Source organism: Ictalurus punctatus, chromosome 4, assembly GCF_001660625.3.
Source record: "Ictalurus punctatus breed USDA103 chromosome 4, Coco_2.0, whole genome shotgun sequence".
Taxonomy (NCBI): Eukaryota; Metazoa; Chordata; class Actinopteri; order Siluriformes; family Ictaluridae; genus Ictalurus; species Ictalurus punctatus.
The window spans coordinates 22,739,313-22,763,266 of record NC_071284.1 but is presented as its reverse complement, the minus strand read 5'-3'; the positions used below and the strand labels follow the sequence as shown (position 1 = coordinate 22,763,266).

At 39.2% G+C, this 23,954-nt stretch overlaps 1 protein-coding gene across 3 annotated transcripts in view; it reads right to left on the bottom strand.

The window, feature by feature from the left end:
• The window catches only part of sphkap (SPHK1 interactor, AKAP domain containing), a 77,573-nt gene that overhangs the window by 10,464 nt on the left and 43,155 nt on the right, over positions 1 to 23,954 (bottom strand). For all 3 annotated transcript variants that reach the window (XM_053678067.1, XM_017465714.3, XM_053678066.1), the window contains 5 exons: positions 13,345 to 13,482; positions 11,258 to 11,510; positions 4,911 to 8,046; positions 3,572 to 3,739; positions 546 to 629 (listed from right to left, as the gene is read on the bottom strand). In XM_053678067.1, coding sequence (XP_053534042.1) covers positions 546 to 629; positions 3,572 to 3,739; positions 4,911 to 8,046; positions 11,258 to 11,510; positions 13,345 to 13,482 — 3,779 coding nt within the window. The remainder of the gene's footprint in view (positions 1 to 545; positions 630 to 3,571; positions 3,740 to 4,910; positions 8,047 to 11,257; positions 11,511 to 13,344; positions 13,483 to 23,954) is intronic.

Below are 23,954 nucleotides of genomic sequence, written 5' to 3'. Positions count from 1 at the left end.
CTGGCTCTGAAACCCAACTCCCTTCGGACGAGAAGAGAGCGAGCAGAGAGCGGAGCTGCCTAATTGTGAAATGTTCACAATGCTGACAGACAGACCCCTCGAGGGCTGCTGTCACATGCTCCATGCCCAAACACTTCACACAGAAAGCGTGTCCGTCTCCTCCCTTGATGAAACGGGACCAAGGCGTAACACACTTTCTTTCTTGCTAATTCTTTCTTTTTCTTTTCTTTTTTAAAAAGGGATAGAAAAGTTGCCATATATATATGTATATGCATATATATATATATATATATATATATATATATATATATATATATATATATATATATATATCATGCGGCATGCTTAATTGCCCATGTCACCTGATCATGGCAGGCCTAGAAGTAGAGGCATCGTTTTACACAAGCTTCAGATACCGGTCACGCACGCAAGGGCGCTCCCATACTGTTATGCTAAATGCAACGCCAAAGTTCCCTTTGAAAGGGAACAATAGATTTGGCCTTGCTGTTCCAATTCTTTCAGACTGGACTGTATGTGCTAATTACCTGTTTAGCCCAGTGGAGCTGAAGCTTTCTGGAAAGCCCTCGAGATCCGCAACGCCAAGACTAGATGCACTACTGTTACCATTTCTGTAAGGCAAACACCACATGTATATTAAAATGCATACAATTATGCACAAATGAGATCCATAAAACCATGAATTTACTGTCTTCTTATCTCCTTTATAAATGTGTCCTTATAAATAAATATTTTTACTGTGGCCAAAACATTTTTTTTATATATGTATATATGTACGTATGTTAAACTAATGCATTAAAGGCATCTTGGAAGTCTTAAAAGTCCCTCTGTCTCTCTCTCTCTACTATTCAGCTGGCAACCATACTAGATGTGCAGTAGAACGTGATAGTGGAAAACATGAAAATACATTGAAACATATTTTTTAAAATGGTCTAAGAAGCTTGACAGAAATGTGTAGTTCCACAGAGTGTGAGTTTAAGCAAAGCTGCTGACAGCTGGCAGGTAGAATTAAAATGATTAACATTCCATCAGCATGAACTTTTACTGGGAACCTTTCACACATTAATCTGGATTTTTAAAAAAAAGTCTAATATTTGCTTTGAAGCAAAAACCATGGGGCAAATCTACATGAAAATTATCAACATAAGTCAAAAGAGTCCCTTTGTTAGGCTGGAGTCATCAGGGAAAGAGGGAAGAATTTCTATACTGTGCTTGCCACACAGAGGTAGGTTGTGAGATGCAACAGGGCGTGTACATTTAAACCCTGCTCGTGCAGTAGTATGTTCAAACATATCTTAGGACAAAACTGTGCTTGTGTTACAGCTGGCCGGGACTCCCTGAGATAGTGAACTTAGTGGAAAAAGAAATGTATTTCAATTGCACAATTATGTAATTCATTTGCACTGTGTATATGTTGATTTTAGCCATAAACATATTGTTGGGTTTTCAGATAACAGTCGAGCGTGATAAAAAAAAAAAAAAAAGCCAAACCAGCACAAATAATTTCAATGGCACAACCAGTTAAGTTGTAGCACAGATTAATTTCCTACAGTAGTGCTTGAAAGTTTGTGAACTCTGTAAAATTTTCTATATTTCTGCATAAATGTGACCTAAAACATCATCAGATTTTCACACAAGTCCTAAACGTAGATGAAGAGAATTCAATGAAACAAATTTTAAACAAATTTAAAGAACACAAAAATATTATACTTGTTCACTTTTTTATCGAGGAAAATGATCCAATATTACATATCAGTGAGTGATAAAAGTATGTGAATCTTTGCTTTCAATATCTGGTGTAACCCCCTTGTGCAGCAATAACTGCAACTAAACGTTTCCAGTAACTGTTGATCAGTCCTGCACATCGACTTGTGATAATTTTAGCCCATTCCTCAGTACAGAACAGCTTCAACTCTGGGATGTTAATGGCCTTGTGGACCGTTTGAATTTTTCACTTTTGCACTCTCACACTCAAGGTTTCATATACCAGGAATAAGATTTAATGCACCAAATGTGTGTGATGTGGGTCCCATTTGGGGTCAAAATTTGACACAACGTTAATCATTCGGATAAAAACGTGTGTGTACGTGCGTGTTTATGCATTTCCCCTTCATGTGTGATTTGTTACTACTTTGAATAACTGAAAAGTTGATGCCTCCAGCTACACTGCATTAAAAGGAAAGAATTACTGCTAGAAAATTGGATGTGATGGTAGAAATGAATAAATATAGAGTAAACTGAGATCTGAGAAGTGTGGACACTGGTGTTTGATAGAAGACCAAGAAAACAGAATGAAGTCATTTGACACTGTGCACATTGACACAAAGAGTGACTGAGTGAGGAGTGAGTGAATTTCAAGGGGGATTGAGTTTGAAGGGGGGACGGCTTTCCAGTTCAAACTGACTATATTTTTTTCAGGAAATGAAGACGGGTTCTATGTTTTTTCCACTTAAAAGCCTACGAAAGCGAGTTTTGCACATAAATGCAAGTTCAGCACATAAGCATAGCGGGAATATTCTGTGTGTGGTCGTGAAACATTGATACCTACAGGCTGCAGGGGGCGCTTCTCTATCAGTGCACGTCCTCAGAGGACCGATCAGACCCCCTCAGGTAAACGAATGGAGTCTTAATGCAGATTAAAATCTTAACAGAAACAATTACTTTAACAGATGCAATAGTAGAAACTTTGATACGGATAAAGCTGTGAGCATGTACCTGAAATGATCCAAGTTTAATGTATTTTGAATTCCCTTATTCATCTACGATACTGTAGTGACATTCATACACCTAGAAGAAGAAAAAGAGCAGCTCTGATAGCAATGGCTCCTCTCTTTCACAGTGTAAAGCAGGGTGCAGTGTTCAGGAGCCTCCATTCCATTTTTTGTTGGTTTTAGTACTTTGGGATATTAAGAATGCATGAAAATCTCACTGAATGTTCCATTATGAAACTTACTTGCACTAAACATACACAAAGTACACATTTGTGGGGCAGATATAGTATGACTAGCTCCAGAACACCACAGTTAGCATAATTTGTGCTTTAATTAATAGTCAAATGGAGAAGCTTTAAAATGCTTCACAAACACCACAGATAGCATCAATATTTAGCCCATGTAGTTTTAATGGGGAGCCAAATTTAGCAGTCTTTAAATGGCTCCACAACACCATTGTTAGAATTAACATTTAGCACATGTAGCTTTAAATGAGAGTGAAATCAAGCAGCCTTAGATAGGCTCTTCAACACTGTGGTTATCATTAACTACTTAGTGCATGCTGTTATAATGGAAAACCAGATGGAGTAAATGAGCAAACTGCTCAACATCAGGATTAGCATTATAATAGCTTTAGTGGAGCGCCAAATGAAGCAGGCTTGGAATTGCCTTACAACATCACAGATAGCATCAGAATTTAAACACTCATAGCTTTAATAGAGACCCAGTTACAATGTTTAGCATTAGCATTAAGCATTCCAATGGCATACCAAATGGAGCCTTGTAATGGCCATTCAACACCACAGTCACTATTAGCATTTAGTGCAAGTAGAAAAACTGACCCTTCACTTAGATGAATAAAACTACAAGTGGTTTCCTCTTGTGGATCTTCATCAGGGGCAACTTGAGCCCAACCACCTGAGCCACTTTCATCACTGCTAGTGCTGAGAGAGCGACAAGTCCCTTCCACACAAGTAGAGGGTGCTGTGGGTGTCCTGTTGCTGTTGTCCCTGGTGGTGCAAAAGTGTAGATGGTAAAACCACTGTGTGTTACATGGCAAAAATCACAGTCACTATACTTGCTAATGCCAGTTGTCCAGCTATTGCAAATTGCCCCCTTAATGTCCCTAACAAGTGTCCACTTATCCAGGAAGTGCACTGTTCAGCAGAAATAACAATATAGTTATATATAATCATATAGTTATATACAGTATAATGCAAGAACAAATCAGTTGAAGCACAATCAATTTATATCAGTTAATATATGGTATCTACCTTATACTATGGCCAAATTTTGTGGACACCTGACCATCAGACCTATATGTGCTAACATCCCATTCCAAATTTAATCCTGGCTTCTGGGAAGGCTTTCCACTAGATTTTGGAGTGTGGCTGCTGAGGTCAGGCACTGATTTTGGGCAAGGAGGCCTGTGGTGCAGTTGGTGTTCCACTTTATCCTAAAGGTGTTCAGTGGGGTACAGCGTACAAAGACATTCTGTATAGAATATATAGAATTCTATACAATACAGTTTGGGGAAGAACCACATATGGGTGTCGTGGTCAGGTTTTTTTTTCTTACAGTGATATTTCACTTAACCTAGAATTTCACTTAACCTGATGAAGTAATGAAACAACTATTAAGAGGTTTGAATTCAACAAAGCATAAATGGAAAAAAGTGCAACTCGACAATGGCACATGTTGTAATGCAGGGTTGGACTTTTGTGTGAGCGTGTATACTGCTGTAATATAACAAGTCCAGTCATAAAGTCTATGAAGTATCTATGACTATAAAAAAATCTAATGCAGGGCTGTCACGGTAACCACATTACTGTTACAGTCCACATCTTATATATGATTACTATAACAAATAACAAGAGGGCATTTAAATAATGTGTCCTCATTGCAGTGTTTGTTTTTGTGTGCTGCCTATTACTATTCAGTGTGTAAGTTCCAAGCCACTGGAGGTAGTAAAGGAAATGGTCAGCAATTTTATTCTTAAGAAAATCTCTCTCTGTTGCTTCCTCTCTCTCAAGCAGATCAAAGCAGCTCTGATACACTGAAATGTTACCTTTGTGTTTGAGCTTCTGCAATTTAAAAGCTTGTGAAAAGCTCATCTGTTGCTCTTGAAATTGTCTGATTGGGAGCATGACCTTTGAAAAGTGTCTTTGTGCTTTCTTTTACCTGTTCTGGATTGACATTACTTTTTCTTTGCTACTTTGAGGTTGAACATTGGCATTTGAATCTCTGATGAGGTGATTATTGCACTCCATGTCTTCAGACCCTTCATCTTTTTGATCTGGCTCAATGTGAATCAAAGGAACCTCCCTCTGTCCACGATTTGCACTCTCTTGCTGGGACCAGGTTTGGCCAATTCCTGAGCAAGACTGCATAAAACCCCGCCTCCTCTCACCAACTGAAGCAGGACTAGCCATTAATTCCTGCTGGCATCCAATAAGTGACTTGCCACTCTCAACAATGTCTGTGGCTAGTCGATTAGCAAAGAGCTGGACATGCGGTTGAGAATCGGAGGAGTCCTGCTCTGTGCTGTCCTCTGAGGGTTCAGATATTATTTTGTTTTTACGCATCAGAGACTCAATAGAGCTGGCCCAGGTCTCATGGATGAGCATGTCTGTAATATGGTCTGTCTGGCCACGCTGGTATAAACAGGAATCAGATTTACATAGTCCTGTGGATGACACAGAGTTGGATGGATAAATGTTGAGAGAGTCACCATGCACATTTCGAGCAAATCCATCAAATGAGTTGGCCTTAATGGGAGAGTTTACAGTTAGCCTTGAGTCAGATGATCGTCTGTCCGGAACAGATGATTGACGGATGCAGAAGGGGGTTCTGGAGGGTGGAGGCAAAAGGCTGTTGCTCCAATCTTTGGTCTTAGTTATCCTGAAATCTTTATTCTCCTTGTCCAGATCTTTGAGCATGTAGCGATAAAATTCCTCAGTAATGCTTTCTGTGCTAGACTGTTTGGACAGGCAAGCCGACATTGAGGTGACATTGAGGTGACCATTTTTCTTGCTTGTCACCTGTTGAACAGCAGCTGCTAGGATGCTGCTAGCATTTTTCCCAGCATAATAGTCCAGCAGTAGGTCAAACCCTCTGCCTTCTGTCTCCATCTGGTTCACCATGAAACAAGAAAACTCATCAGTAATGCTCTCACAGCTGGACTGTTTAGATATTGAGCTTCCGCGACTCAGGTTGTGACCCAGTCTGCTTCCTGGATCTAGGGTCTTGGGTGCTCCAGAAGTATCTGCTTCTTCCTCAGGGATACTTTCATAACTGGAGGCTTTTCCACGACTGCTCCATCTCTCACATTGCAGCCGGCTGCGAGATGACTGGCCTGGTTTGGATGTGTCCACTACATTTAGTTCAGGACAGTTCATTATCCTGGCTGTGACCTCTGAGGCAAAAAGTGCGAAAGGGTCTGACATTGCTGGATCATCAAGATTGACTGTTTCATCAACTACACGGTTCACCAGTCGCTCCATGAGCTCAGGTTGCTCCTCAGTTTTGCGTTTGATCTCACTGAGGCGAGGTGCACGGTGTTTTTTGGCAATCACTACTCCATTTTGTGTCTCTTTTCTCCGGAAAGGTGTAACTGTGCGGCAGGGCAACAGGAGCCCCTCGGACCCTTCAGATCCTGCCTTCAGGGCACAAAACCAGGGTTGCTTACCACTCGAATTTTCCAGACATATTGCTGCCAGCTCTGTAGCCATTGAGACCACAGTGGTTGCCAAGTCTTCAGCAAAACATGCAACAGAAGTCTTGGACTCACCTTGATTTGTTTTAGACAACACTAGAGTTCCTGTAGACGAAGAGAAAATCTGTTGCCTGACTTCAGCTTCCCTGGTTGTGGCAGTAGTAGTTCTGCTTTGAGTATGTTTGATGGGCTCATTCACATTTAATTCATTCTCTTTCTCTGCTTGCATGCCTCTCTGCTCTTTTTCCTTTTTTCCTGCAAGTAAAGAAAGCTTTTCTACCTCATTGGTATTTTCAGGCTGTTTGAGTTCAGTCAAATGCTGTACTTGGCTTATTGCTTCTCCTCCAGGCTTGGTGGTGGTTTCATTTTCTTTTTCACTGTCTTCACTCTTTTTCCTATCTGATAACTCTGGGGTACATTTTGAAATGTCACCAAATTTTCTTGATGTGGCACAAAGAACATCAAAGAGCAAGCTGTTTACACTCTCCAGGAGGAAGCAGTGGATGTTGGGGGAATCCTTCCCTCTAAGCTCTTTTCTTTTTATAGCATTCTCCAGTGCATATTTAAACATACTCTCTGCTAATTCTTGAGTAAAACTGTCCCCCACCAAATGGTTCTGATAGGACCTTCTTGGATCCATGATGCCATCCACAATCTTGTTATGTGTGGTCTCCAAGAAGTTTGCTATGCTGGTGTAGCTCTGTTTGTGGATGAGGACTTCTAAAGCTTCCTTCAAGAGAATCTCAGCCACAGTGGATCTAAATGTGTCCATACTAGATCCTTCTGCTACATTGCAGTGTAAAGTAATGGCTGTGGATGCTTGAGCTGCTGACAGCAGTCCCATTGATGTTGCAGACAATTCACATGAATCTTCAGTTACACCTACTGGATCTACTGCTTCTGAAAGTTGGGACATGGCACATATTGCAGAAGGTAATGAATAGTCTATTTGCTCTGTCTCTCTGTCCTCTTCTTCATCTTTCTCCTCCTCATTCTTTGCCGATTCTAACACTAGTTGTTTTGTGACCTGTGGGTTGCTAATTGTGCCAATGATGCTAGCAGCACATGCTAAAGCTATCTCCACAGGCTTAGCCGTGTGTCTAATTGGTGAGCTGTGATGCCAGTGCTGCTGAGTTCCCATCTCTTGCACATCCTGGTTTTCAGGTACACCAAAGGATTGTGTTCCAGGCCATTCAGACGGCTCATCGCAGTTATCAGGACTCTGGACTATCACAATTTTTGGAAGTTCAAAGGAGTGTGTTCTTCTTCGATTGGGCTCATCAGTTGATTTTTTTGTAGAGCTGGAGATAGACACTGCTGCCTCAGTGGAAAAGGATGACTCGTCTTGAGAAAGGTAGATAAAAGCATCCTGCAGAACGGATTCAGCAAGACTGGAGGCATAATTTGACTCTTTGTTGGTTTGTTTGCTATTTTTAGGAGTGATATCACGTCTGTTGGAAGTTCTGGAAACTTTGTGGGATTTGCAGGAAGCACAAAGGGTATCCGAGTCTTCACTGTCTTCTCTTTCCACCATATTCTTCTTGTTAGTTTGTTCTGTCTTCAGCATCTTGGTTGATTCTACTAAAACTCCACCATCTGCATCTATAGAGATTAAAGAATAAATGTTTTTATATTGTGGACAGAGATTAGCAATACAAGTATAGGATTATTTTAGGAAGATTATAACCTTATTATGTGGAAAGACTTCATTAAAACTTTCTCTATATATCCAGGCCAAATTAGGTGCAATTCTGTGCAATTCGGTGACCAAAAGGGAAAACAAGAAAATCTACACACAAAAAAAAAACAAACAAACAAAAAAAAAAACTACAAGTTTAGTATTATTACAGACTCACTCCCATCTCTAATTGTGATAGTAGCCTCTCAATCATGAGTGATGTATCATTAAACTTCATCAATGCCTTTTATATTTTCTACTCTTGTCTTATAAATATACCTCCATTAAAGACCTTTCTATCTTATAATAAATAATGCACTGGCTCTGAGGTGAGCCTAACCTTCACAGACTGCTCTGTCTTATTCCTAATGAGAGTTTAATTATAGATTAGTCTTGCCTTGTGGCTACTGAGCAGAGTTTGATTCTCATTGCATTGACCCTCAGCACTATCCCTCAATCTTTTATAAAATTTTGTTATTATAATTATAATTTTCAGATGATGTTTCTACTTTCTGGTTGAGTATTTTCTTTTCTATGCTGCCACTTGTGTGTCTAAGAGTCCTGCTTTGTTTATTTATGGGTGCTGAGTGCTGGATGTGTTTCCGCCTATATTCACCTATTCTGTTGCGATCCACTTCCTAGTGTACTGGTCCATGAGGACAATGTCAGAGGACTTTGTTACTAGCCATTTTGGTCCAATGGGTAAAATTTCTGTATTTTCTGAATTTGATAGAAAAAATGTTGTTGGACTACAATTGCTACTGTATAATAGCTTTAGGTCTGCAATTGCGAAAAACAGTTTTGCACTCAAGGCTCCATCAGTGAACAGTGGATAAGTTCAACCAAACAGACTTTATGTAAAAACTATAATGAATTTTCCTGGTTACACAACTGCACTATTTGACCATGTAGTATTAACACATTTATAGAAGGATGGGTTCCCTTTTGAGTTAGGTTCCTCTCAAGGTTTCTTCCTCATAGCATATCAGGGTGTTTTTCCTTACCACCGTCCCTTTTGGCTTGCTCATTAGGGATAAATTCATACATTTAAAATCTATATCGGGAATTTATATATTTCTGTAAAGCTATATTGGGTCCATAGTTGTCCATAATGTCCATAGTTAAAAGCGCTACACAAATAAAACTGAATTGAATTGAATAGGTCTCAAATACATATAATAGTGTAGCTTTGTGTATCATTGGCACAACAGTGATCCTGAAGGCATAACAAAGGCAAAACATGATTAAATGGTGAAATGGAGAGGGCCAATGACTGATTCTTAAGGAATACCTTTGGAACAGCATTGTTTTCATTGTTGATTTGTGATTTTGGCAATATAAAGTGTTCACACACTACATACAAAAATAGACTGAAGCAATTAGAAATTACTGTTATTGATTATGAAAGTTTTGACAGGATACAAACCAACAATTCCAATAATTTGGGTGTGATAGGAAGGCTATAAAGGTCAACAATGTACTATGATGGAATCTTAAGACTAAGTGATTCAGAGTAGTAGGAACAGAATCAGAAAGAAGTGAGATGTTAATGAAGTTACATTTAGGTGCTGAGATGACCTGAAAGTGATAAGTAGAATCAAGCTGGTATGTAGATGAATTACATTTGACTATAAGCTCCAAGATGAAAGCAGGCTCTGAAAAGCTAGCAGAGTTTAGTAATTTCGTTGGCAGTAATTGCCAAGGGGAAAGAGTGGGAATTACTAATGTTTTGCTGATTTTGTTTTTCATTTTGCTAAAGCAAAGTCAAAAGCATCAAATTGCAGAGTCGTGATCAGCAGGGGGAGGCTGAAGAAGAGTGTTGATAGTATAAATAAATGGTTTTGGTCTTGTGTCCAGCACACGTTATGACAGAATAATTGTGCAACACTTGTATTACTGGCTCCAGAAACAACTTAAGGTTTAGATTAGATTGTGCCATAACTGTAACTCGCTGTGGATAAAAGTGTCTGCATAAAGAATATAATATAATATAATATAATATAATATAATATAATATAATATAATATAAATGTAAGGTTGTTAATAAGGCATGCACTGATTTGGAAATGTGTTCTAGTGTGATTTAGAAAAAAAGGAAGGTTTGATTGAGAAAAGGCTGAATGGAAAAATGAATGAATGGATGGATGGATGGTTGGTTTCAGAAGAGAATGAGATGAGATTAACTATTCAAAAAAAATTGAGATTCCAGTGTTGGGTTTATTGATAAACAAGCAGAACTTGACACCAATGGCATCGACGGAGAATAAGTCTAGTCCTTTCAGACATTTGACCTTGCTGTGACTTTGACCCTGTTTGGCTCAATTCCAACATACGTATAATCAGTTCATCTGCTCATTACAATGATAATTCCATATAAATCTGACAAACATTCAACCACTCGTTCTTGAGATAGCACACTAACAAGAATCTCAGATGTATGGATGGACAGACAACCAAAAAACAGGCAGATACAGCTGTATCCCATGGTCATGTTGCATATTTTGTTAAAAGAAGTAAATGCAATATTTGCAGCAAACTATTTTAAAAAAATTCTGCAAATAAGAATGCATAGTTGCTTTATAGTTGATGAAATTAAAGAGTAGAATAAATAGTAATTGTGGCATGTGCAAAAGACATCCTTCTAAATCAGCACATAGTAAAACCCCCTTTGGCAGATAGAGGTACCCGAACATAAAGATAAATGATAGATATATAAATATAGAGATGAATGGAGAGAAGATGAAAAGACAGAGAGATGGATGGACAGATGAACAGATGGATATATACTCAAACTGTGGATTGACAGATGTTTGCTCATTTGGTTTAGGGTAGCAACTGCCGTTGACTTGGGAATACACCCTGGATGGGACTTCATAGAGGTTTTTTCAGTTTAATATGTAAGTGAGAGTTTGGTTCTTTTTGATCAGGCAGTGTAAATTTGATGTAGACAGTGACAGGTACTAGATGGGCAGATAGGTGGACAGATGGATGAAGAGATGTGCATTAGGCCAATGGTTTATTTTAATCAAAGATCAATCTTGGATTTTATTATTTGATTTATGGATGGATGGAATTAGAGAGATTGTATATGGAAAGACAGATACATGAATATACATGAATAATTCTGTTCTTCACCATTTTTGTCATCCTCACTTTCTTCCCCCAGATGTTCGGAGGCTGTGAGGAAATCCTCCTCTATGGATGAAACAGAACGATTTGTGTCATCATCACAGACACGTTGACTGGCCAATCGTACATGCCGCTGCCTCTCCTGCCCAGACTGTAGACCAATCAGGAACTTGTTGATCTGAAGGATGAGGCTGTCTGACTTAACTGGGCGACACCCACTGGCACTCTGAACCACACACACATCAGCAGCTCTCTGGCTCTGTAATTCACATGTGCACACACATACACACACACACACACACACACACACACACACACACACACACACAGACAGACAGAGCTAAATGATTTGAGCTCGATTCTATGGCATCAAAATGGCACACTGAAACACTAAAACATGAGCTCTTCTATTTAGAATATCAGCTATTTTATGGCTCTGTCCCAAATGCTAGACTTCTTTTCTAGTTAGTGTTCATACATTAATCTCATTTCATGGCTTATCACATTATCGTTATAATTATTTTAGCTGACCATGATTATTTGAAATGATTGTGTTCCATGATTGTTAGATTATGTAATCATATTTCAACAAACAAAATTATAATTAGATGTATTTGTATCAGTTGGGATGAGGCAAATACAAAAAAACCCCTACCATAACACAAAGTCCTTTGCTGCATGCAATGTACTTGGACCAAACAGCTGATCTGACATGAAATATTCACTATGGCATTGGTTACAGCCCCCTCCAAAACTACTGGAACAGCTAGGGCAATTAAATTGTTTTTTTGCTGTAGACTGAAGGTTTGAGATCAAAAGATGAATATGAGAAGAGAGTTTAGAATTTCAGCTTTTCCTTCCTGGCATTTAAATGTAGATGTGTTAAACAACATAGAACATAGCACATTTTGATTCAGACCACCCAATTTTTAGGCAAGCAAAAATATGGAAACGTGACTGACAGGTGTTTCTTGTTACCCAGGTGTTTCCTGTTAGACTGATTGTTTAAACAACAAACAGCTCTGAATATCTACTCTTGCAGAAACGAAAGAAAGGATCTGCTCATGATTCAAAACACACTGGTCAACAAAGGACTTTATCAGGGGGAAAAAGTGCAAGGTTTTAGACTGGCCAAGTCAATCACAGGAGACTGAAGGGATAAACCCCCCAAAACAAACAACAACTGAAATAGGCTGTGGTAAAATCATGTTGTCAATGTCAATGAGTTGCAGGCTTGATGCAGTTATTGCAAGCACTGGATATGCTATTTACTTTCATTTATCTTATCTTTTCTTATACTTTTGCTTGCCTAAAAATTGGGTGACCTGATACAAAAGGTATTATGTTTTATGCTGTTTAACATGTCCAGATACCATGAAATAAAAGCTGAAATCCTAAACTCTCATCTATTATCCATCTTTTGATCTCAAAAGGTAAATGTCTTTGGTGTATCGCACAAACAAATGAATTGGCCTTGCTGTTCCAATAGGTTTGGAGGGAACCATATTTAGCAAAAGCTTTTATCAATATTAAGAAATGTCCATGGCAAGGGTAAATATCGTAAACTATATTGTGGAAGTTCCATAACATTTTTATTATTTATATCCATTGTTTATACAGTGATGCTTGAAAGTTACCCTTTAGAAATTTATATATATCTGCATGAATATGACCTAAAACATTATCAGATTTTCACACAAGTGCTAAAAGTAGATAAAGAGAACCCAAGTGAAACAAAAATATTATACTTGGTCATTTTTTATTGAGGTAAATGAGCCAATATTTCATAATTTATGATTTATGTATGACCTATTTATGTTTTAGGTCATATTTAAGCAGAAGTAAAGAAAAGTCTAAAGGGTTCACAAACTTCCAAGCATCACTGTAGTTAGATAGTCTACATTTAAATGATGGCTTTGTTGCACATAAACTCTCACATTTGAACTGCTTTTTATTACATTAGGTAGGCCTATACACTATTTTAATAATACCTAATCAGAGTGCAGCAGAGGTGAAACATTGTTACAGAATGCACACACTCATTTCATTGCTTACTAGAATAAATTTCTAGTAAGAACTTCAAGGGTACTCACGTGTGAGTGGGTGAGGTCATGTGGGCAAGTTTCAGGTGACTCTAGGCCATTCAGCAGCAGAACTTCTTGTTCTTTGAGTGGCCGAGAAACGAGACCCTCAACCAGACGTGGCAGATCAGGAGACACAGATGCCAGCTTCTATAATAACAACAACAACAATAATTATATTAGTCATATTATATTATATATTTTATATACAGTATCTCACAAAAGTGAGTACACCCCTCACATTTTTGTAAATATTTGATTATATCTATTAATGTGACAACACTGAAGAAATGACACTTTGCTACAATGTAAAGTAGTGAGTGTACAGCTTGTATAACAGTGTAAATTTGCTGTCCCCTCAAAATAACTCAACACACAGCCATTAATGTCTAAACCACTGGCAACGAAAGTGAGTACACCCCTAAGTGAAAATGTCCAAATTGAGCCCAAAGTGTCAATATTTTGTGTGGCCACCATTATTCTCCAGCACCGCTTTAACCCTCTTGGGCATGGAGTTCACCAGAGCTTCACAGGTTGCCACTGGAGTCCTCTTCCACTCCACCATGACGACATCACAGAGCTGGTGGATGTTAGAGACCTTGTACTCCTCCACCTTCTGTTTGAGGATGCCCCACAGATGCTCAATAGGGTTTAGGTCTGGAGACATGCTTGGCCAGTCCATCACCTTCACCCTCAGCTTCTTTAGCAAGGCAGTGGTCATCTTGGAGGTGTGTTTGGGGTCGTTATCATGCTGGAATACTGCCCTGCAGCCCTGTCTCCGAAGGCATTCCGAAGTACATGTTGGCATTCATGGTTCCCTCAATGAACTGTAGCTCCCCAGTGTCGGCAGTACTCATGCAGCCCCAGACCATGACACTTCCACCACCATGCTTGACTGTAGGCAAGACACACTTGTCTTTGTACTCCTCACCTGGTTGCTGCCACACACGCTTGACACCATCTGAACCAAATAATTTTATCTTGGTCTAATCAGACCACAGGACATGGTTCCAGTAATCCATGTCCTTAGTCTGCTTGTCCTCAGCACACTGTTTGCGGGCTTTCTTGTGCATCATCTTTAGAAGAGGCTTCCTTCTGGGACGACAGCCATGCAGACCAATTTGATGCAGTGTGCGGCATATGGTCTGATAGGCTGACCCCCCACCCCTTCAACCTCTGCAGCAATGCTGGCAGCACTCATACGTCTATTTCCCAAATACAACCTCTGGATATGATGCTGAGCACGTGCACTCAACTTCTTTGGTCGACCATGGAGTGGAACCTGTCCTGTTAAACCGCTGTATGGTCTTGGCCACTGTGCTGCAGCTCAGTGTCAGGGTCTTGGCAATCTTCTTATAACCTAAGCCATCTTTATGTAGAGCAACAATTCTTTTTTTCAGATCAGCAGAGAGTTGTTTGCCATGAGGTGCCATGTTGAACTTCCAGTGACCAGTATGAGGGAGTGTGAGAGCGATGAGACCAAATTTAACACACCTGCTCCCCATTCACACCTGAGACTTTGTAACACTAACAAGTCACATGACACCGCGGAGGGAAAATGGCTAATTGGGCCCAATTTGGACATTTTCATTTAGGGGTGTACTCACTTTTGTTGCCAGCGGTTTAGACATTAATGGCTGTGTGTTGAGTTATTTTGAGGGGACAGCAAATTTACACTGTTATACAAGCTGTACACTCACTACTTTACATTGTAGCAAAGTGTCATTTCTTCAGTGTTGTTACATTAAAAGATATAATCAAATATTTACAAAAATGTGAGGGGTGTACTCACTTTTGTGAGATACTGTATATAAAATATATAATATAATATGACTAATATAATTATTGTTGTTGTTGTTATTACTTTTGTGAGATACTATATATATATATATATATATATATATATATATATATATATATATATATATCACGGAACTGACAAAATCATGGCTAAAAGCAATGCAAAGCTTCTTTGGTGAAAGAAAGTAACAAAGACGGTGTGTGTTAGTGTCTCACTGAGCGTGAGCTTAAGTGGAGCTGTTGATTGCTAAGAATTTGAACGTAGCAACATTCCTTCAGTTTATTTTAATGGGAAAAGTCACATTAGTGAAATATTATCTGATATTAAAAAGCAATCATGTGAAACGTTAGAGATTAAACTCAATTACACTGTGAGAGTGAATTAAAATTAGATTGAATCAAAGAAGAAGAGGGAATAAAAGGGATGCAATAAAGTAAAAAAAAAGGAGAATAAACAGCAGAATTAAAAATAGAAAGTGAAAGAGATATGGAAAGAAAAAAAACAGAGAGAAATAAATGAAAAGAAACAAATATAAATGAAAGATAAATCAAGTAAATTCTAGACTAGGGGTCATCAATTCAATTTTCCCTGGGGCCACATTTTGCCAGAGCAAATACTGTTTGGGCCAGATGCTGCCATACACAACTGAACCCTCCCAAACTAAACAACCAATCCCCCAATTAATAATAATAATAATAATAAAATAATTAATAAGTAAGTAAGTAAGTAAGTAAGTAAATAAATAAATAATGTATATTAAAGCATGTCAGTATTCTGTGGGAAAATACATTATATTAATTTAAATGGAATAAAAAAAACAAAACCTAAATACACTACAAAGTGCATTATATAAAGTGCACACAATTTATGAAAATAAAAATGTGACAGAAATATAGAGCCTAATAAAAACAGTGATAGTGTCCAAAACTTTGGTGTCATCTGACCACAACAGACAGTTCCAACTGTAGTTCCAATGATGCTTAGTAGGTTATATAATAGATTTTGAAACTTGACAGCCCCAACTATCAAATAAATGGCAATTTTCTTCTTTGCCTCCAGCACTGTCATTCTGATTGTGCATAAAGAAAGGTTAGTCATCTCTCCAATAGCTTGAGGGAAACATTTGAATCAATGTGTCCCACTAACTCAGAGTAGGATCCCTCCCAGCCATCAGAAATTCCTTGGAGGTGGACATCATGAGTTTACTTCCTGGTTCTAAGAGTCAATAAAACCTGTGTTATGTTTTGTTTGTTTGTTCCTTGGCAGTGCAAAGTCTTGCCAAACACAGAGTGTGAAAAACATTTGTTATTCTACCTGAGATTGCTAGGTTTGATTGGCAGGTCTTTTGCGTATAAATATTGTCTGTTGCCTGTTTTGGCTTTGGAAAATATGAATACGTTTTTAAACTTGGGTTTTAAACGCTTACACATGGGTCCACATCTAAATTTCTCATCTGACCTACAATGGCCCTTATTCATCAATGTTCTATTTGGTTAAATCTGTAAATTCCACAGCTTCTTTATTGCCTTATCCCTCAATTGCATCCTTGGCATATCTGTGTATGTCTAATCAGTGTGCAAATTGGACCTTTCCATCTTAACAACCTGACAATGACAGATTTTCAGTTAAATAATCATTAATCATTATAAAGCTAATATTGGTAATAATAATAGCAAGTATAGTAAGTCAAGTAGTGTAAATAATAACAAAATCAAATAGCATTAATAATAATTGCACGTGATAACCTTGTTGTAGTTAATGGGTTTTGGTGTCAACATATAATTTAACACATAATTGTGAATCAGAGGTGCAGAAATTGACCTTTATCAGCTAATTATTCCTTTCATTGAGTAACAGGAATATTTACTTTTACCAGTCAAAAAAACTTGTTTCTAATTGTGTCTGAACTACATTTTATTTGCTCTACTGACTTATTTCCTAACTAGCTCTTATTCATGTCAGGTTCAGTAAAGATTGATTAAACTAACCCAACACTGTTATTCTCATAGGCCCACATAATGCACTGTGGCTATGTGGGCTATGAGGTTAAACCCCAGATTCTTATTTTATATTATTGCTCAACATATGCCACAGTTACTGACAATTAGCAATAGACACTTTATACCTGAATCCCTATTTCAGATAGTCATAATGAATGTTTGGGATAATGAATGCATGCCCCCAAAACGCCACCCTGTTCCACCCATCCGCCCACACACACATAGAAATGTTGTCTTTATATCCTACAAACTTTTTGTGTTATTACTATTTCATCATATGTTGTTTTAAATTATCCAATGTGTTTTAAAAAATTCACACAAATGACCAACACAACATGTTAAATTATTGCCCAATCACGTTGTCGACTGCGCTGCTGACGTCATCGTCCAACTCTGAACTCGCTTCAAAGTGAATGTTCGTTGCTTTGAGCTTTTGATTGTGACCGCAGAGTCACCGTCCTGAGATGAGGAAACCAAATGACCACCGGTAAGTTAGGGTTCATCATCATTTAGCGTTAATGTTGCTGAAAATGCTTGACCGAGTTTGTGATATTTAGGCAGGGAGATCTCCAAAATGTATTTACTGGAAAAAGAGTAACACAGCAAGCGATAATTAGCACAGTTGAAGGAGATAACAAGCGTGTAATTTGGTTGGGTTCTTTTTTTTCAGCCAGCAACATTAATACACAATACAATACCGATAGTCTCATTAAACATTGTGTGAACAACTGCTAACTCTCCTTTGTCTCTTCTTTTGTAAGTCTACTCCGGGGTTCTCCCACTGGCTACTGCCACCTACTGGACACCCATCACAGAGCTGTAAGAATACTACAAATACACATGCATGTACTACATAATTAAACAACAGTTATTAATAACAAAACAGAAGTTATTGAAAAAAGAAATATTTATAAATAGCTTTTAATTCTAAACTATATTAATCTATCAATATATATTATAGCTTTCCCCACATTCTCCCACACAAAATAGAATGTAGTCCCGGCATTCAGAATACATAACTGGTTATTCACCGGTAATTCATGCACAACATTTATCTCCTTTTCCATGCAGTGTGTTTGTAGCAGACATAATTGTGCACCATGATCTTCTACCACCATCACTGTTTATCAACAGAAATCTGTACTTTCACTGAAGGAATCTAACCTTTAACCATGGAATTTACTTTGTAAGTGTTTTCTTACAGAATGTTATGGTTACTACCTTCTCTTTAGACTGAGAAATATTAACTTAATCTTATTCTGGTTTTAATTTAACATCTTAACATTTTAACTAGAACTCATTACTGTGATTTAATTCAGCAGCTTACCCATCTACAATACTAGGCTGACCTAGTGTATGGTAAGTAAACATTTTTTTGCTTTTCTGTTTCTCAAAGGATATACTCTTTTGTAAGCAGTGTGTAAAGGAGTTTCCTCATTACTCTCTTCAACATCATCTTTCTCCGGCATCCCCTCTTGATGATGATGTATCATGTATCATCTTCTTCTTGACCTGCTCCTTGCTCATGTTCCTCCTCTGGAACTGCATCATTCAGCATCACCGTGTCCTCTGGATGAGGTTCCAGAGGATTTGACTGTTGTTCTGACTCTCTCTGTCGACTGGCACTCCAACCAGGCATCTCCAACCATCCTCACCATCCAAACTGTCACAGTCTGTTTGATTTTGCCGTGTTGATGTCAAGCTTGACTCTTTTCTTATTTTCTTTTTCAAAATGATTGAAGCTTCCCAGGTACACCTTTCTCCTTGAAGTTAAGGACAAGTACTCTGTTCCCAGGAATCAGTTCAGCTCCATGCACTTTCTGATCATACAAAGCTTTTCCTCTTTCCTTCTCTTTGTGTGACACTCTTGAGGCTAACTTGTAAGCTTCCATCATTCTCTTCCTCCAGTCCTCATCATAGTTATGGAAAGAGGAGCTTTGGTCCTTTGCTAGTACACCGAACATAATATCAATGGGCAGTCGGGGATTATGGCCGAACAGGAGATAATAGGGAGCAAACCCCGTTGCTTCACTTCTTGTACAGTTGTATGCATTCCCAACTTTGCAAGTGACATCTTCCAGTCGGCTTTGGCGGTCTCAGGTAAGGTCCTCAGCATTGCTAGCAAAGTTCGGTTAAACTGCTCAACTTGAGCATTCCCCTGTGGGTGATAAGGTGTCATATGGGAGCCTTGCACACCACTGTACTCTTGAAACTTTGCAAACAGCTTGTTATGAAATTCCCTGCCTTGGTCGTAATGTAGTTTGCGTCCATTGTGGACCCATCTTTGGTTACCAGCCTCTCTAGAAATCGCACCTGATTTCAGAACACTTCACATTTTCCAGACGTTAGCTTGACACCATTTTTCTGATAACACTGCAACACTTTCCGAATGTCCTGAAGATGATTCTCAAATGTTTTTGAATTAATTATCATCTAAATATGATTGACATACCTCATCATGTAGTTCTCTCAGGCACTCCTCCATGATCTTTTGGAATCCAGCAGGTGCATTTGACAACCCAAAGGGACCCTCACCCATTCACATCAGCTGGATTCCTCTACGAACCCCTGGTGATAGGCTTTGCCTTGATCAAGGACCAAAAACCAGGCACTTCCTGCCAAGCTGTCAAGCATGTCCTGTATGCGGGGAATAGGGTGTCTATCTGGAATTCATTTCTTGTTTAACTCCCGATAGTTATGGCAGAGGCAGAGAGTCCCATCTTTCTTACACATGCAGATTACTGGTGAAGAATATGGTGACTTGGATTTAGTAATTCATCCCTTATTCAAAAAATCCTCCAGTTATTCTTTAACCTCCCTGCGCAGCGGCTTCGGAACAGACATGTACGTGTGCTATATAGGTGTGGTATCATTGAGGTGAATTTTTAGTTGGAGAGATGGAATACATCCCACATAGCTGTCATCATGAGCAAAAGCACCACTCTCCTCCCTTAAAAACTGCAATTTCTGCTGCTGTTCGGGTGTTAGATGATCGACGCAAACAGGAGGGTCCCAGAAGTTTTCATTTTGAATCATTAAAGTTGCATCCGCATTTTCTGTAGACTGGGTGACTAGTTCACTGTGTTTATGGAACAGGCTTTGGGTGGTGTGTGCGGCAGTCTACAGGCAATCTCCTTCTGGGCTGTCACTGATCTCATCTCAGCAGGGTAGATGGCTTTTACTTGCTGTATATGGCCCAAAACTGCCCGTGGAGGTAAGTTGATGTCATGAGCAGTATCATTAATCACAAGAATGCAGATACATGAGCAGGTCCCTCTCTGGAGGCGGATGATGTTTTCCTCTACCCTCAATCCATCTGGCCACTTCGCACACTCATCTGGCACAAAAAGAGCATCTTGGTCAGATAGCAAAGGGCCCGTTTTAATGCAACATTTGACAGTTTTAGCCTGATTGGCTGGAATTTTTGTTACTGACCTACCTGCTTTTGCTACTCCATTGCTGCACCTGTCGTCTTGGATTCTCAAGTTCAGTAACACCTCTGCATTTTCTTGCAATCACAGGACAGTGCAGTACTCATGGCTTTGGTCATTACACTGGTAGGTCACTCTACACCACTGTTCAGCAGATACTCGATGACATTGTGTCCATTGATGGGGTCCTCTGCCACCCCCTCATCACCACATACTAATACAGGTAACTCCAATGCCAAGGTTGTGGCTTTGTCTGTTCCCAGCTTGAATGTCACTTCGACCAAGCTTTCGAATGGGATAACTGTTTGATTCATTGCTTGACCGGTGAGGCTTCCAGGTCCTAGGAGCTCATTCAAGCTGCGTAGTGTTATGTGTGGTAGATGTGCTTTTCTCCACTTTTCATTCATGAGACAGACTTGTGAGCCAGTATCCCATAGCACTTGAATTTCCACATCATCAAAGAAACAGTTCACCATACATTTCTCTCCAATCAGATTCAATAACTGTGCATTACGTTTGGTGGACAGCTGATTAGCTCGTATGGATCTGATAAGGTATAGGTGGCTCCTGGGCTTCCGGCTGCTTAATGCTGTCACCCAGGAGTTCACGTTGATGTTCTGGCCCCAGTGATGATGTTGTGTGAGTTGTTACTGCCATACTGCTAGCTGAGTGTCCTATTTCTGTTCTTCCTGCAGGTGGTCCCCTGCATCCTCTGGAAAATGTCCACTTTGCCCACATTTAAAACACTGATCGCATTGGTCACCTCTACCATGCTCCTGACACCCACAGCATCCTCAATTCCTTTCTCAGGGCTGCGTGGAATGGTAAGTACTCATCACTTTCCTCATTTCTCCGATCTCCTCTCAGCTGCTTGACGACCTCATAGAGCTCAGAGTCTTTCTTGTCCATGCCCTGTGGGGTTTTCAAAACTTTTACTTGTGTGTGCACGGACTGTTCTTTACCTCCGACAGCATGGCTCATTCTCTCTTGACTTTGATGTAGTTTTGCAGGAACCTCCGTGACTTTGATTTCTTTGATGTGGGCATTTTTCTTGAACTTTTGCTGTCGTTCCCACTCAAGACTTGCAGCTTCATTCATTGCTGTGATGAGAACTTCATCTGTAATTGTAGGATCATCAAAGCAGGTTTTAAGCGGATATTTAATATGATCATTAGACAACCCCATTCCTAGCGCGCACAGGAATCTTCTCTGTATGAGATCAGGACTGTACGACTCTTCACCAACCGGTTCTCGAGCAGCAGCTAAAAGTACTTCTTTTAACTCAATGGCTAGGAATAGGAAGTTTTGTGGTGACTCACGGCCCCCTTGAGTGATATTTATCAGTCAATGATACAGGTCTGTTGAGCTTTCTTCCTTGTAACGGCCTTTCAGAGTTGTTTGCAACTGAGAAAGAGTTAAATCTGTTTCGATCTCCAGCATATCACATAGGCTCATACCTGGACTGATTGTTCTTATCACAGCATCAATTATCTCAGCCTCTCTGTGTCCCTTGTTCACTCCAGCATCAATTTGGTGCATCAAGTTGTTGTACGACAGCTTATCTTTCTGTCCCCGATCTCCGATTTGACCTTTAATCTTAAAATCACGTCGGATGGTGACTTCAGGAACTGCATGCTGATGTTGGGAGAACACAAGGGAACTTGACACATCAGGAACTTTCAAACTCAGGCATTGGATTTAATTTTTAAGCATACTTGTTGATAACTCAAAATGTACTGCTTCTTTAAATGTGCAAGCTCTGGCGAATTTCGGTCTGTGTCACCGCCGCCATCTTGTACCGTGCGGTCGCTGTGTTGCGATATCTTATTGGAAAACTCTTACACATCTTTCACATGTTGACGGGCTACATCATCATCTTCCATCTCTATAACACTCTCTACTGCTTCACTTATTAATCTGATCAGCGAGTGCCATTTGCTTTGTCCCTCTACCGACAGTTTTGCATACACACATCTCGTGCAGTTGATCGAGCTACAGCTAGAGCAATGCCGTGCTCAGCTGATCTTGTAGTTGCTCAATGTCCATGTTCAGCGTCTTTGTTGACAACTCATTCAGAACAGCGCTGTCGCCATCCTTGTCGCCAGTATGTTGTAGCACACTTTAAGGAAATAACAAGTGTGTAATTTGGTTGGGTTCTTTTATTCAGCCAGCACCAGTTCATATCTCCGTACCACACAGCACAATACAATACTGATAGTCTCATAAAACATCGCATGAACTACTGCTAACTCTTCTTTTTCTATTCTCTTCTAAGTCTAATCTGGGGTTCTCCAACTGGCTACTGCTGGACACACATCACACTGGACACATATTATATATCTATAAGTATACTACAAATATACATGCATGTATTGAAAAATTAAACAACAGTTATTAATAACAGAACAGAAATTACAAAAAGATAAATAAATATTTGGGGGTGGGGTCTAAATTATATTAATCTATCAATATATGTTCTATATTTCCCCACACTTCCTCAGAATTGGCGTTACACTACTAGTGTAATGTCGGCTGTGAAATATGGACTGAGGTTATTATATAATTCTCTGGGTCTGCATCTTATCTGATGCTCCGAGTTAAAGTTAGCTAGCTGGATGCTGTGACCAATCATATTATGGATGACTGATGCTAACCTAGATGCTCACCTGAGTTGATAACATTACTTTAGCATACAGCTCACTGTAATGTTAGACATTCCCATTCCCTTTTTTAAAGTTACTGATAACGTAGCATTAAAGCTATTCACCATGATATAATACAGAGAGTGGGTTAATGTTAACTACATTTAGCAAGTGGACAAGGCAAGCTAATAATTAGCATTAGGAGGATGGGTTCGTGCCGTGTTTCTTCATGTATTCGGCGAATGTTAATGCTGGTTAACAGGTGCAGACAGTCAGTGGCTAATGTAACTTAGCTAGCTCAGTAATGTCGAGACCAAAAGTTCTTCACAACGGTAACTTGACAAAAAGAGAGGTTGGGGGTTACAGTAGGTTGTAATGCTTCCCACTATCTCTGTAATATTGGTTAAATTAATTCGGCTGGAAAAAAAGCTAGCTAGATTTTCCTGGTGAGTCTACAGCATCATTTTGTTCATAAAGAGAATGGAGGTTGCATTTCCAAAATTACACAATTTGGGATTCTGTAACGCAGTTCATCAGTTAAGGGAAATTTTTTAAAAGATGCATCAACTCCAATTCTTACATCTGACAAATGTATCAATGATTTTAATAAATGTCACCTGAACTTCATGCAACTGTTTGTTTATTTTGTGAGCATTTTAGTAGAATTTTAGCATACGAACAAATTGCAATTTAGGACCATTGTAGGGAAAAATGTATAAACAACACATCTCCATGTAATTTTGTTTTA